Source organism: Stenella coeruleoalba, assembly GCF_951394435.1.
Source record: "Stenella coeruleoalba genome assembly, chromosome: 2".
Lineage (NCBI taxonomy): Eukaryota > Metazoa > Chordata > Mammalia > Artiodactyla > Delphinidae > Stenella > Stenella coeruleoalba.
Window position 1 is genome coordinate 130,152,714 of NC_137147.1, and position 14,739 is coordinate 130,167,452.

Here is a 14,739-nt window from a genome sequence, read left to right on the forward strand (position 1 = left end):
CTCCGTCAGGCAGCCACCGTCGGCGCAGGCTGGGGCAGCATGGGGGACTGCACACCGCTCTGCCTCGGGCCTGGCAGGTGCGGTCGAGAGACGAGAAAGTGCCCCGTGTCAGCTACGTTCAGAAGACAACGCCTGGCGCGTGCGAGGCCCCGGAAGGTCCTGATTCAGAGACGGGTCTAATCTTGCACCGCACCCCTGACCACATCTCACTCAGTCGCCTGCCTCCTCCTCGCAGAACCAATCAGGGCGCTGCAGGTCGACGCTCCTTGGAACCGCTAGTCTGGGGAGCTTATTAAAATACTGGGGCCCCAGTCCAGAGGTGGGGCCAGGGCATCTGCAGTCCTAACAACACCCACAGGTGATCCCGCCGCACAGGGAACTCTGGGTCCAGTGGACGCAGACTTCCTGCGGCAAACTGACAGGAAACTGCATGAAAGCCACTCACCAGGTGGCGCTGCAGGAGTGCGCAGGGCTGACCGTATCCCAGCCGGGCCCACCACCCCTTGCGTCTCTGCCACCCGGCAGCACTGACAACCCACACAAAACTGTTAGGGGCTGAGCAGGATGCCCTCCACACGCGTTAGCTGCTGGAGTGAAGTTCACTGAACGCCACTCCTGTCATCTTGACCCGATGTGAGATTAACAAACGCTCTCAAGGTTCACCCCAGGACTCAGCATCAATCTTTCACAGGCAAACATTATTCTTGGATATCCTATTATTGTTGATATAGCAATAAGCTTGAAAACATCTTAAAAATCTACTTCCCAAGTAAAAGATCCTAACAATAGTGGTGATATCCAAGGAAGCCAGGTGTGGCCTCAGCAGGCACCTTCTCCCAGCGTCCACCTCCCTGGTCCCTTGGCCTCACTCAAGAGAACCACAGGGGAACGGTCCTCCTTCCCCCCTCTCCGGCCCCACATGCTCTCCTGCCACGAGACTCCTGCAGCCCCGGAGCCCTCAGCCCCTCCTGGCTGACCAGAGGCCTGGACGCTGCCCAGCCACCTCTCCCTACCTCAGCCAAGGAGAGAAGCCTTCCCTCCCCGTCAGGTGAGCATATCATGGGGGGGAACTGGTGTTTGTCAAGTAGGTTGTCACCCATCAGTGGATCAAGGAATCATTTGAGTGAGTCATGACGAGCATTTTAAATATGCAATAAACAGTGTATTTAGAAAATATATCAGAGGGTACAGCACAGATCTTTGGCAAGCACTGGAAATATTTCAACAAATTCTTTTGTTTCAGTTACATACACTCCAGTATGTGTGTCCTAGGTTGTGAGATAAAATGTTCGTATTATGGGTGGCAGTCAACAGAGTTTGAAAAACATTAATAAGCTCCAAATGTTTCTCAGTCAAAGGACTCCTGTGGTTTTCAAGAGGCCACAAGTCTGCTGCAGGGATCCACTCCCGTGCAGTACGGGCAGCTCCCAGCACCTCGGCACAGCGAACGTTAGCGCTGCCTCCGTGGTTCGCAGGGACGTGCGCCCTCACTTGCCCAATCAGCAGCAGGCCCACAGAACTCCCCTGGAGAACCCAGCCTTGGTCATCGGGGCCAGAGCCGCTGCCAACTGTAGTTCAGGGGACACACGGACAACGAGGGTGGCTCAGAACAGGCAAAAAGTGTGTGGCTGGGGAGCAAGGGGGTGAAGAGATTCCCGAACGCTCAGCTGCCCAGGCCAGAAAGCCAGGGGACTTGGAAGTTCAAATTCCTTCTCCACCCCCTTCAATCTGCCCCCTCTTTTCTGTCTCTGGGGGCACCTCGCTGCAGGCTACCACCTCTCTCGCCGGGACCCCCTGGGCTCCTGCTGTCAGTCCTGCTCCAACCTGACGTGCCCTTTTGGTGTCTAACCCTGCAGGAACTTCCCAACGCTCAGGATGAAGCACGAGGTCCTGGGCAGAGTCTACAAGGGCCTTGACAGCCCACCTCTGCTCCCGCCCAGCCTCGATCCCTGCCGCGCCAGCCCCACCCTGGCCGAGCCACTGCGGCAGTTCCCCCAAACACGCCGTGCGCCCACAGCCCTACGAGCACACGGCTCCTGAGTCCCTCGGCCCGGGCTGCCCACTCCCCACCACCCCTGCCTGGCCCAGGTCACCCGGCCTTCCTCTGGCACCTGCCCCATCCCCGGGCTTCCTCCACCACAGCTCTGAGCAAACCAGGCCGTAACACTTCCCCACAGGTTCTTCAAGGACAGGGCGTGTTCCTCATCTACCATCCTCAATGCCTGGCAGAGGGCTTGCCGTGTGGTTCATACTCAGCAAGTGCTCACTAGACAAATAATGTGCTTTGGTTGCGGGGATTTATGTTTGCTGAATAAAGGATAAAAGCATCTTTCATCTTAGCTCCTCCCTAGTCTCTGGAGGCCGCTCCTTTCCCCCTTTTCCCTGGGAGGAAGCACCCTCTCTCACCACTGCACACCTGGGAAGGCTCTGGGTCTGAGACGGCCGGGCCAGTCCGTTCTCGAGGAAGCAGAGGTCAGGATCCCTGCCCTCCTGGACGTCTGGGGATTCCCCCAAGGACTCACCTAGCATCAAGGATAGTGCGGGTGAAGTAACGGAGATACTTGAATATGGACATTGAATCTTGCAATTTCAGGATCTCCTCTTCCTTGTATTTAAAAAGTGCCAGGGCAAAGCGGAAGATAACCTGTGGAAAGGACAGGGAAATCTATGAGTAGAGAAGCACCGTGGCTCCAGGCACCGGCTCCAGGGATGGAAGGCCTCCCTGCACAGCCTGCCCTGGGGCAGGCACTTGACCTGAGGTGCCATTTCCACCAGTGCCTTTCTTAATAGAAAAAAGTTTTCAACTCTTTGGTGGTTTTCAGCAACACTTCAGCCCAAACCAAAAATTTCCTTAAGGAGTAGAATCTTTGTGGAATCCTTCCACATTTAGCTCACAATTTCTAGTCAATAAGCTATATAGAACTAGAAATAATTTTTAAATTAAATCAAAACCAGGGTCCTCTGACTCTGAAACTCTTAGAAAGCTCCACCTCCAGAGGCAGTTTTTATCTCACCTACTGAAACTAGGGTCTGAATTTCTGACTTCTGAATATGGTGAAAGAAAATAAATTTTTTTTTTCTACTGATTTGTTTCTGGGTCACTGTGTTGAGGCCAGAGGGAATGGACTCCTGGTGGTCCTGCAAGTTCAAGCAGCTTTGGAACAAATTGCTTCGCCCACATGTAAGGGCACGGGCTGGCTTGCACCAACCTGAACTTTTTCTTATTTAGAAAACAGTATTTACAGAGTTTAAATAGATTATCTTTCTCTTAACATCCCTACCTGTGGCCCAATAGGGAACACTGTTTAAGCCCTGGTTGAGACTTCTTTTCAATAATGACAGACTAGATTAAAAAGTTGATAATGTACTGTACTGGACAGAGTGTGAGGTAATATACACACTCAAACTTTGCCGGTGGGAGTAGAAATTGGTAAGGCCCTTCCGCAGGGCAATTTGGCATTCTCGATGAAAACTACAGGGTCCTTGGATTCTGGATTTACCCTGGACCTCGCACTTCCACTTCTAGGACTAAACCTATAGATGCACTGGCACCTATAGAAAGACAATTATAAAGAGTCATGGCAGCACAGTGTGAAGTGGCAAAAGGCTGCAAACAGTGCGAGTGTCCATCATCAGGGGACTGTTATGTAAATTTCTGGTTCATCTGTAGAAGGAGATACTATGCAGAGTTTAAAAAAAAAAAAAAGAGCCAGATCTATATGCCCTGATATGAAACTATCGCCAATAAATAATAAATTTAAAAAACATATTTTAGATATACATAAAATGCCTTGAAAAAAAGATACAGTACATTGAGAAGAACGGCTAGGAGACTGGGGATCTCTTTTCTACTGCACGCCCTTAGTTATATGATTTGAGTTTATCATGTGTTACTCACAAACTGATCTTTCTAAAACATAAAACAGATTGGGTGGGAGGCTTGTGGGCAGTAGGGCTCTGAAGTTGGCCCCCCGAGTCTGCCCCTGATCCTCTGTTTGCTCTGGGCCTCTACGTCCTCATCCATACAGTGGGGATAATACCGCCATCTGTTTGACAGAAGTTGAGGCTCAGACTGCAAACCATCAAAGCCCCCATGCCTGGCACAGGGTTTGGCAGAGACTCAATGTTTCTGATAAACGAGCAAATGACTGCAGTTTCCTGCGACCCCAGACCAACCTCCAGCAGCACCTGGTGCTGGGATCACTCTGCCCCTCGGCACCCTTCCTGCGTCCCAGCTAAGCCGGCCACTCTGCTGCCACTGCCGCCGCCCATGGAGTCATGCAGCAAGCAGACCCACCTTTGGTCCCTCGTAAAGGAAGGAGTCCCATATTTTAAAGAGGATGTCACTAACGACGCTGTCCACAAACACCACCAGAAACCAGTTGAACGTGATGAGGGTGTAGTCCACTTTGTACTGTTCAAAGTGGGCATGCAGTCGAGGCAGCTTCTCGCTCATGAGGTCTCTGAACACCCGCTGGTCCACCTGGAGAGGGAGCAAAGGGGAGAAGTGTACGGGGGCTGCCACTGCACTGAGCAGGCCATCCGGGGCCCCGGAGGGGCTGCAGGCCCATCACAACACACAGCAGCACAGCTGTTCCAAATGCGGGGCGGGCTCACCCCAGAGCGGACTGCTCTGCACCCACCCTGGGGTGAGCCCGAGAAGCAGCTGCCTTGCACACTGCAGGTGCTCACCAAGTGCCCCCTGACTGTCATCCTTTCCACAGGGTATGGGGGTGGGTTCTGTGGCCTGAAAGCCACTCCTGTACTCAAAATGCCCCATGAAAATGGGCTGCCGCAGAGCCGGTGGTGTAGCCGGTCTTGCTAATCCACGTGGAAATAGAGGGTGCTGCTGCAAAGGGCCATACAGCCGAGTCCGGGCCAAAGAGGAAGTGTGATATCACCACATCCATTCACCAAATATTTGCTGGGCTGCGTGGGGCAGTGAGGGAGCAAGGACTCCAGAGTCAGCTGCACCTGAGTCTGGCTCTCGGCTCTACCGCCTTCTAGCTGGGTGGCCTTGGGCAGATTATGTTCTAGACAGCTCTGTGCCTCATCTGGAAAAGTTAATGATCTCTCTCTCCCAGGGCTACTGTGAAGATTACATGAGGCTTAGGTAAATACATACAAAATAGGTGGCTGCTACCCCTCCATGCTCTGTGTCAGGCAGGGGCCAGGGCTGGGCAGAGAGTTGAATGAGGTTCAGCCCTGACCTCTAGGAGCTAAAAGACAAGTGGGGAAGCCAGATGTATGGACTGTTACGATAGCTGTGGCCACCAGGGCTTGGTAGAGATGTGTTTACAGAGCATTACAGAGCCCCGGACGGGTCCCAGCCAAGCCTGGAGGAGAACCGCCCTGCAGTGGGAGCACAAGATTCTAGGCAGAAGGGGTGAGAAGGACGCAGCTCAGCCCGGCAGAAGCACCAGGTCCCTGAGGGGCAGACCTCACCTACAGGCCAGGGGCTTTTCCAGCCTTTGTCTGTGACCCACAAGAAAATATACATCAGCCATCACCTGGTCTGTGTGCACAGAAGAGAAACAAACTCACAAACAATACTTAACCTCACAAAGTAGGACAGTTCTACTCTATTCAACTTAATTTGATGAAAAAAACAAAAAAAGCTAGTGTCAATCCCGATTACTCATGTTTGAAAAACGCAGCAGGCAATGAAGGAGAAGCGTTAAGAGGCTTTAAGCAGGAGAGTGATGTGGTTGGATTTGTACTTTAGATCCATCTCTCCACCTGAAACAGGGGGCCAAGCTGAAGGGGAAGCAAGGCCCCATGGAGGCCCCACCACACCCGGGGCAGAGGTGATGAACATCTGAACCAAGGATAGGTGGTGGGAGGAGAGGGGCGCCTGGATCAGAACTGTGTAGAGGTCAAGTCTGTATGAACCTACGGACCCCTCTGCTGTCAGAGGTCAGGAAGAGGGGTGCTCAGAATACACAGGCCTCCCACAGGGGCATGGAGAGGGCAGAGCGTGGTTCCCTGAGGCCGGATCACAGGAATGAGGGCTGGGCTCGGGGAGACTGGGACACGCTGGTGCCCGAGGGGCATCTGCAGCAGGATAACTGCAGCCCACCAGAGACCCGAGACTGAGGCTCCAGGGCCTGGGTGGAGTGACGTCACCTTAGGTGAGTGGTGAAACCGTGAGAAAGAGACCAGCAGAGGAAAGCAAGCCACAGATGCACAATGGGCCAAAGCCAGGCCGTCCAGGAACGAGAGCGCAGTAAGGAAGAGCCAGCTGCACGGGAAGTGTATCACCTCCTTAGCGTTCCCTGAATGGTACACTGTGAGGGGAGTGTGAACCGGTACAACCATTTAGGAGAGCAATCCGGCAACACCCAGGAAACAGGAAGCCTCACCCTACAGCAAGCTTACTCCTAGGAATGGATCCCAGAAAAACCTGCCAAACTTTCACCTGCATATCAGTCAAGATAAGATAGAAGATGTGATAATTCTTGCGATTACTGGGATACTAAAATAACTAAAAACAATCTAGATAAATGTTAAAATGACATTTTAAAATGTCCTTTTTTTAGGACAATCCAAAACTCTGAAAATCTCAATTGTTTATCTTTTTGGGAAGGTCTGCTTTTTAAAAAAAATACAGAAGCCATTATAGTCAAAAAAATTTTTTAAAAAAAGAATGTTACATAGGTTCAAGTAGGTATCATTGGTTGAAATTTAAAATTTTAAAAATAACTTAAAAAACTAAAAAACATTATTTTTTACAGAAATGATTCCAAAAAATTGTAAAGTCACCCTAGGGTGCACAGAGGATAAAATACAGGAATCATGGTTGGAAACATACATTTTTGTCCAGTTTGCTTTCTGACTAGAAGAGACAAAATTTTGAAGATCTAAATTTGCTGAAATGAAATATAATTAAGTTTTCTTGGAAGACTTAAAAAACAAAAGTATAAGAAGTTATAGGACTTCCCTGGTGGCGCAGTAATTAAGAATCCACCTGCCAATACAGGGGACACGGGTTCGATCCTTGGTCCAGGAAGATCCCACATGCCGCGGAGCAACTAAGCCCGTGCACCACAACTACTGAGCCTGCGCTTTAGAGCCCGTGAGCCACAACTACTGAGCCCGCATGCCTAGAGCCTGTGCTCTGCAACAAGAGAAGCCACTGCAATGAGAAGCCCGCGCACTGCAACGAAGAGTAGCCCCCACTCGCCGAAACTAGAGAAAGCCCGCGTGCAGCAACGAAGACCCAGTGCAGCCAAAAATAATAAATTTATTTTTTTTAGTTATAAAACCATCCCATAGTGTGCAAAAAGTATCAGCCTCTCACCTTCTCACCCACATCCACTTCCCACCTCTGTAAAATTCTGATGGGTGGACCAACAGCTGAAAGGCAAGTTGTAAAAGCATCCCACGCATGCACGTGCGGTAGCCACTCTGACAGGCCACTCCTGGACGCCTTCTTCGGTCAGCTTCCCTGCAGGCCCAGCTCCTCCCACTGGGCAGGGTCAGCATCACTCACTAGTGATGGGTCTTCTTTTCTGCTGCTGCTATTCCATCCCTCAACATTTAAACGACTACATATTTGCACACACTTCATGCTTAGCACTGGCCAGGGCTGGGGACAAGAGACAACAGGACAAGGTGCTACTTTTAAGGGGTTATAAACGGGCAAGGGACACAGACAGCTGACCACTGGACCAAGAGATGGCGATGTGATGCACTCTGCCCAAAGGGACTGGGCTGAAAGTGCCTGAGAGGAAGGGACCAGTCAGCTGGCCTTGAAATGGGAGAAGAACGAGGCACACACCTCTCCTCCCAGGTAGGTGGCAGATGGTGTCTTGTTCTCGAGGCTGCCGGGTGCTTGGCAGATGGCTGGCGTGGGGCAGGCTGCCAGGGACACTTGCTCGGGCCTCTGTTCAGCCCCTCTCAGCTCAAGAGGACGTGGAATGACTGTATTCATCTCTGTGTCCTCAGCGCCTAGCGAGGTCCTGGTGCACAATGTGCACTGAACTGACGGAGAAGCTGCTGAGCATCTGGGCTGCAGCGCAGCGTTAAGGGGCTCAGGCACTGGGCTCTGGCAGGAGGCAGCTGACAGCGATTCGCAAAGTACAGCGCTGGGGGCTGACTGCACACACAAAGCCATCCGCATTTTAAGAGTGGCCTTTGCAATGTCCATCATAGGAGAATGGTTAAATACCTCAAGTCCATTCACCCAATGGAATATTACAGCCACCAAATACGATGGTTAAAAACTATATAACTGTATGAGAAAATGCTCATGCTGTCACGTGAACCAACCAGGTTAATCAGTCTCTCAATTTGGATACCTAAATGTATTGGGAAAAAGTAAAAAGTAAATATATCAAAATGCTAACTGTGATTCTCAAGCTGGTAGGATAACAGGTGATTTTTCATTTTCTTAATATATATTTCTGTATTACCTAACTTCAGACAGCATCTATTACTTTTAAAGTCAGGGGGAGGGACTTCCCTGGTGGCGCAGTGGTTGAGAGTCCACCTGCCGATGCAGGGGACATGGGTTCGTGCCCCGGTCCGGGAAGATCCCACATGCCGCGGAGCAGCTAGGTCCGTGAGCCATGGCCGCTGAGCCTGTGCGTCCGGAGCCTGTGCTCCGCAACGGGAGAGGCCACAACAGTGAGAGGCCTGCGTACCGCAAAAAAAAAAAGAATCCACCTGCCAATGCAGGGGACACAGGGTGGATCCCTGGTTCGGGAAGATCCCACATGCCACGGAGTAACTAAGCCTGTGCGCCACAACTACTGAGCCTGCGCTGTAGAGCCCGCAAGCCACAACTACTGAAGCCCACACGCCACAACTACTGAGGCCCGTGCACCTAGAGCCTGTGCTCCACAACAAGAGAAGCCACTGCAACGCGAAGCCCTCGCACCACAACCAAGAGTAGCCCCCGCTCGTCACAAGTAGAGAACGCCCACACACAGCAACGAAGACCCAATGCAACCAAAAATTTTTTTAAAAAACCTTAAAGTCGGGGAAAATGTCTCTTTAGAGTTTACATTTATGTTGATGTGACAATGTGAGGCAAATTTTATCTTAAATTCACATACTTAAAATAGGTCTTCCCCTTCTGCCTGTAATAAAACTATTAATAATAATTTTATTGAGTTTCTACAGTGTTCTAATCATATTAAACTCTTCTAATGCATCATCTGATTTCAACCTCAGACACTCTATAAGAGGAGAATATGACACTCATCTTACAGACAGGGAAACTGAGGCACAGAGATGTTAAGTGATGTGGCCAAGCTCCACAGCTCCAGGACAGGGCCTGTCTTCCAACCCGGCCATGTAACCCCGAGCCCAAGCACACTGAGCACACCGAGCACTGATGTGCTCAACCACACCTCAGTGGAACTAAGAAAGATCAGTGCTTCATTTTTCTCATTCAGAAACACTGAGTCATCTGAAATTTTTTTTTTTTTTTTTTTTGCGGTACGCAGGCCTCTCACTGTCGTGGCCTCTCCCGTTGTGGAGCACAGGCTCCGGACACGCAGGCTCAGCGGCCGTGGCTCACGGGCCCAGCCGCTCCGCGGCACGTGGGATCCTCCCGGACCGGGGCACGAACCCGTGTCCCCTGCATTGGCAGGTGGACTCTCAACCACTGCGCCAAAAGGGAAGCCCCCACCTGAAATTTTGAAGCTACTAGCTTCCAGGTGTCCATGAACATATAAAACTTTCTTTACTGACCTCTTTATTCGCACCTGACTGTGCCAGCTGCCTCTTCCCGCTGCTGTTCATTTCCTACTAGTTTACCCACTATCTTAACAAAAACTAATCTCTAGTTTAATTAGCAAAGTGAAGCGATCACAGGGAGACCAGATGGGCTTCTCCGGGATCAGGTGACATCCATGTAGCTAGGACAGGAACCCAAAGGAAAGCCCGCTCTGTAGGAAGGGCAAAGCTCACCCTCCTGCCGTCCTCCCACAGCACTCCAAGAGGCAGTGGCGGGGCAGGGGGAGAGCCTGGGCCCAGAGCCACAGATGTCTGAGGCCAAACCCCAGCTTGGGCTCTCTGTGGTGGCACCTCAGGCAAGATGCTTAGTGGATTTGATCCTCAGTTTTCTCCCAAGTAAAATGGGGATAACCATACCTCCACTCACATGGCTTTGTGCAGCTGTGTGGCTGCTAGCAACGGGCTGGGGCTCCCTTTCCCTGGGCAAAGAGCTCACGTGAATTCAGACACTCACTTCTGGGTGCGAGAGACACTAAAATGAAAAACGGGGCTGCAGCCCTTAAGCTAGAAGACAAGCAAGCACGCAGGACGACCCAGGATGATAACCACCGTCACCAAGGCCTGGGCCAGAGCAGTGGGAACGGGAGCAGGCTCTGAAGTCAGCTTTGGGAAGGCGGGAAAGTATCACAGAGGAAGGGGCACGTGAGCTCAGGCTGAGCAGCAGCTTTCTAGGGAGGTAAGCGGGGCAATGCCATCTAGGTAGTGGAACTGTGTACAAAAGTACACAGAGAATGGCGTACCACCAGAGGACAAGGGCTCCATCACAGGGCATGCTGCGCTCCCAGCAGCCCAGCAAACGGGCAGGTCAGGGTGTGGAAGGAGGCTGGGCTCTGCCCGGAAGGCGGGGGGTGGGCGCGGGGGGTGGTGAGGATGTGGCTGAATCTGTGAGTGAGGCGGACAGAAGGGCTGGGTGAGTGAAGGCAGGAAGAGAGGAGATGAGGCAACTGCAGTGATGCAGGAGAGAGGATGGTGACCTAACAGTGAGGAGCGAATGAGAGAACGAATCTAAGAGCCGCCAGGCGGTGGCAGTGATCAGAAACAGCAACTCCAGGGACACAGAGAGAGAGGAAGGAGTGGTGCAGGCTGACTCGAGTTCCTGGCCTGGGGAACTAGCGGGTGAGGGGGCAGTACAGGTGGTAACAGAGGGCAGTAATGAGGATCCCTCCAGAGGCAGAAATGCAAATAGAAAGTAAAATTCAGGGCTCAACTAGGCAAACAGAAGCCACGCTAAACATTTATAACAGGGATTTACCCAGGGCAACAGTCACACTGGTGACGGAAAAGCTGAGAAACCAAACAGTTGATAGTGAGGCAGTCCAGAGGCCAGGGCAGGAAGCCACCCCCAGGCTGGAGCAGGGAGGTCCCCGCTGGCATGAAGAACCCGCCAGACAGGAGCTGGCACCACGGAGGAGACAGTCACCGGAAGAGGCAGTACCCAGGACGGAGAGGGAGAAAACTGCCTTCAGCTGCCGCGCCCTCCTCCGCTGGCCGACACAGGAGCTGGGAGACAGCCTGCGGGCCAGCTGTCAGGACAGGAGTAGAGCAGTGAGGGCAAGGAGTGGCTGTGAGCAGGCAGGCCAAGCACTGGCACGAACCTGGAGAAGAGGATGCAACGAGCACAGACACAGGCACAGCTGCGGTCAAGAGAAAAAAAGGCTCTTGGGCAGGACTGGACCAAATGTCAGACACAGGAAGAGGGCTGCCAGTGGGGAAGCAGGGAAAGGCCATTACAGAAGTCAGTCACGGCAGCACCCCCAGCCCAGCAGAGGGAAGAGATGCCCTGGGCTGCAACGGCCAAGGGTCTGGTCCAGGGTCGGGACTGTCCCAAGTGGAGACAGAACCCCTGGACTCTCCCAGCCGACATCATCCTACCCGCCCCCTGGCTTCAGACTCCAGGCGTGGTGGGCATGAACTGTGCTTGTTTACATCTCCTGCTGTGGGCGGTACTGACAGCCCCAGCGCTGCCCCTCTGGATCCATCACCACATTTGTTTACAGAAGCCATGTCGCCCCCGCTGCTTCCAGCCAGTGAGTGAGCAGGGAGGGCACTAATGCAGCCCGTTCCCACTGAGATGCGTGCACCTTGAACAGGTGACGTTGGCTTGAGGACGCCACACGGGCCTGGCCGAAACTTTCTCAGAACCTCACAGTAGGCTGGGATTTTTCCCACCTACCCAAACCTCCTTCCTTCCCCTGGTCTGGGGGTTCACGGGGCCTTCCCAGTCCCTCCCCTAGATCCTTCACAGGTCTTTTTCCTCAGAATCTCTGGCACATCTGCTTCTGCCTTGGTCTCCACTTCTTGGAGAACCCAAGCTAACACACCAAGCTCCCCAGGCACCCCTGGATCGTGACTTAGCTGGCCAGGCAGGCCGAGCCCGGGGTAGACAGTGCTGAGCAGTGACCACAGAGCAGGTCTGCAGGCCTGGTCTGTTTCTCTCTGGATGTAGCAATCACTCTGCTGGCTTCCAGGGCACTAAGTGAGCCTGACCTGGCACTTGCTCACAAGCAGCCCAGCCCAGTCTCCAGGGCAGGCCCAGCCTCGGTGTGCACCTTTTTCAGGGGTCCACACACATGGAGCCTACCCCACCAAGGCTTAATTCAGGCCACATTTCAGGTCTAATTCTACAGGTTTTTGACTTGAAGCACAATATTTTTAGAAGTACCTGGGATCCTAAAAGAGTCTTTGTGTAATAGTCTCGAGGCATGAAAACTTCCACTATGGTGACTAGACACCAGAAAGCGTCTTCTTGTTCCAAGTATAGGAGGGCCACTGCCACCAATCTACAAGCAAACGGAGAACAAGGTGAGCGCCAGCCTCCTAGCCCAGACCCGGGCAGCACGGCCCGTCTTCACAGAGGCCTCTGCAGTATGCTGCACTCTCTCACGGCCACAGCAACTTCTAGTTCTCCAAGAAAGAACACTAAACGAGTGTTCCTTGGCGAGGGTGGCATTTCCTAGTTTGAGAAGCAAAGCTACATCCACATTCCTTCATTTGGTTTTGTTTAAAGATGATGAAATTGTTTCCCAATGAGCAGCCAGCCTCATTTTTTAAAATGTTTTCACGATAAGATTTTTGCTAATGCAGCTAATTCTTCGAGTTTTTTGTTCAAGAAGTTCCAACTAATCCTTTTATGCACAAAAAATCCAGGGGTGAATATAAGGGGAAAAGAACACATGATGGTTTAAAAACAACTTTCTTGATACCAGTCTACTTGAAACGGGGCTTCAGACAAATGAATCACTGCGGTGGGGCTTTCTCAAAGAACTGCATCCACGGCACACACGTGGGGTGGGAAAGGGGACCGTATGTATCACCTGTTACGTCACTCACAATGGAAACTTGGGTCTGGCTAGTTACATGGTCACCACTGAGAGGTTACTCATCCAGTAACCCCAGGTTTGGCTCTGAGCGGGCATTCAGGGCAGAAGGCTGAAAAGGAAGAGGCAAGAGAAAAGCCGCCCTCTACATATCCAAGAAGCTCTGCTCGCGACATGAAGCTTCTGCGCGTCACTTACGGAAAACCCTAGAGTCGCTTCTCAGAATCTGTTTTTGTTTTCTTCCTTGGATAAAATTATAATGAAATCTCAAAAGGTTAAAAAAAAAAAGAACTGGGAAGGGGATGCCTTGAGTAGGCATGAATGGGATGGAGAGCAGAAAGGTTACAACAGGTAGAGATGGACAGGGAGAGAAAACCAGGACATGCCCAGCACCTGCGGACGCCAGGAGAAAGGGTAGAGAGACTGAAAAGAGCAGAGCCTTTGACGACATCACTTTTAGTTAACTGATGTTCCAGATGACAGGCCTGAATCACTGAGGAAAGGCTAGCATTCTTCTGCTGAAGTTCTGGGTTCACAGTTCTGTTCTCATGTACAAAATAATGTGGAGAAAAAAAGTCCAGTAAAACGGTTAAAATTTAGAGGTCCTAATGGTGATGGTACGGAGAAAGATTTAATTTTCTGGAAAGTCTCCTTATGTGTGGAACAGCTGATTCCATGACAATGTCAGATAAATGGGGTGTTACTGCACCCCTAACAGGCATGCTCGAGTCCTCGCCAAGATCCCTTGAGTTTCGGAGGTTTTTAGCTTCCAGGAATTTTTAGACTGAGTATACAATGTGAACTGTGCATTTAAGCAAAACAAGGCTGCTTTGTTAGGCAACAACTTATTTACAGGCTTTTTTTTTTTAAATGGGGACCATCGAGGAGCAGCCACAGTCCCTTTTACTTTCAGGGCCCAGAGAGGACACCCTGTCCATGACTTCTTGGAAACCATTGGTTTCAGGTCTTAACCAACTAACATTCCAGTTTGAAAGCTTTTCTTCCTGCAATACTCTCATTTCAGATGCAAATAGATAGCCCTTATCTGGAGGTCAGTATCCAGCACAGATGAGGATTAAAAAGGCCCATGAGCTGCCAGAATAAACTTCAGCATTCAGAACTCAACGCGTGCACTTGACTTAAGGAGAACTGCTAAAGGTGGCACACGGAGCTTCTTCATTCTTTCTCCATGTTTCTAGCAAGCTTGGTTACCTACTTTGATTACACAGAGGAATATAAAAGGACTCTAATGACAGCAGCAGAAGTGCACCAGCGAGGTAAGAGACAGACGGGAGGTAAAAAGCAGCCACAAGCACTCAAAGTCCAGTGATGGGGAGCAGCTCCATGGAGAACAGACCTCAGTACCTCCCGTGGCCTCATCCCGGTGCAGCTCAGCTCAGAATGAGGAGCCTGGATCATTTAGAGAAGGGGAGAGGCTTTTCAGTGTCCTCTGCCTGTATGCCAGACCTGCAGAAGGCTCTCATCCAAAAAATTAAAAGTTTGGGCTCTTCAAGGGCTAGGTTTAACCCGCTGAAAAATTGTTTCGGGCAACCTCTTGATTGACAAAGATCCTGTATAAACAAGCAGTGGCCTTGTTTTCACATCAAGCATTATAAATGAATGATAGCAAACTTCTGATCAAAACCTGAGTGTGATGAGAACAACAAGGAATCAAAAT

The 14,739-nt window shown here is 51.3% G+C and overlaps 1 protein-coding gene across 2 annotated transcripts in view; it reads right to left on the bottom strand.

Annotated features, from left to right (window-relative positions):
- The window catches only part of TBC1D2B (TBC1 domain family member 2B), a 96,490-nt gene that overhangs the window by 5,389 nt on the left and 76,362 nt on the right, over nucleotides 1-14,739 (bottom strand). For both annotated transcript variants that reach the window (XM_079911790.1, XM_079911789.1), the window contains exons 10-12: nucleotides 12,407-12,524; nucleotides 4,298-4,483; nucleotides 2,523-2,644 (exon numbers count right to left, since the gene is read on the bottom strand). In XM_079911790.1, the coding sequence (XP_079767916.1) occupies nucleotides 2,523-2,644; nucleotides 4,298-4,483; nucleotides 12,407-12,524 (426 nt within the window). The remainder of the gene's footprint in view (nucleotides 1-2,522; nucleotides 2,645-4,297; nucleotides 4,484-12,406; nucleotides 12,525-14,739) is intronic.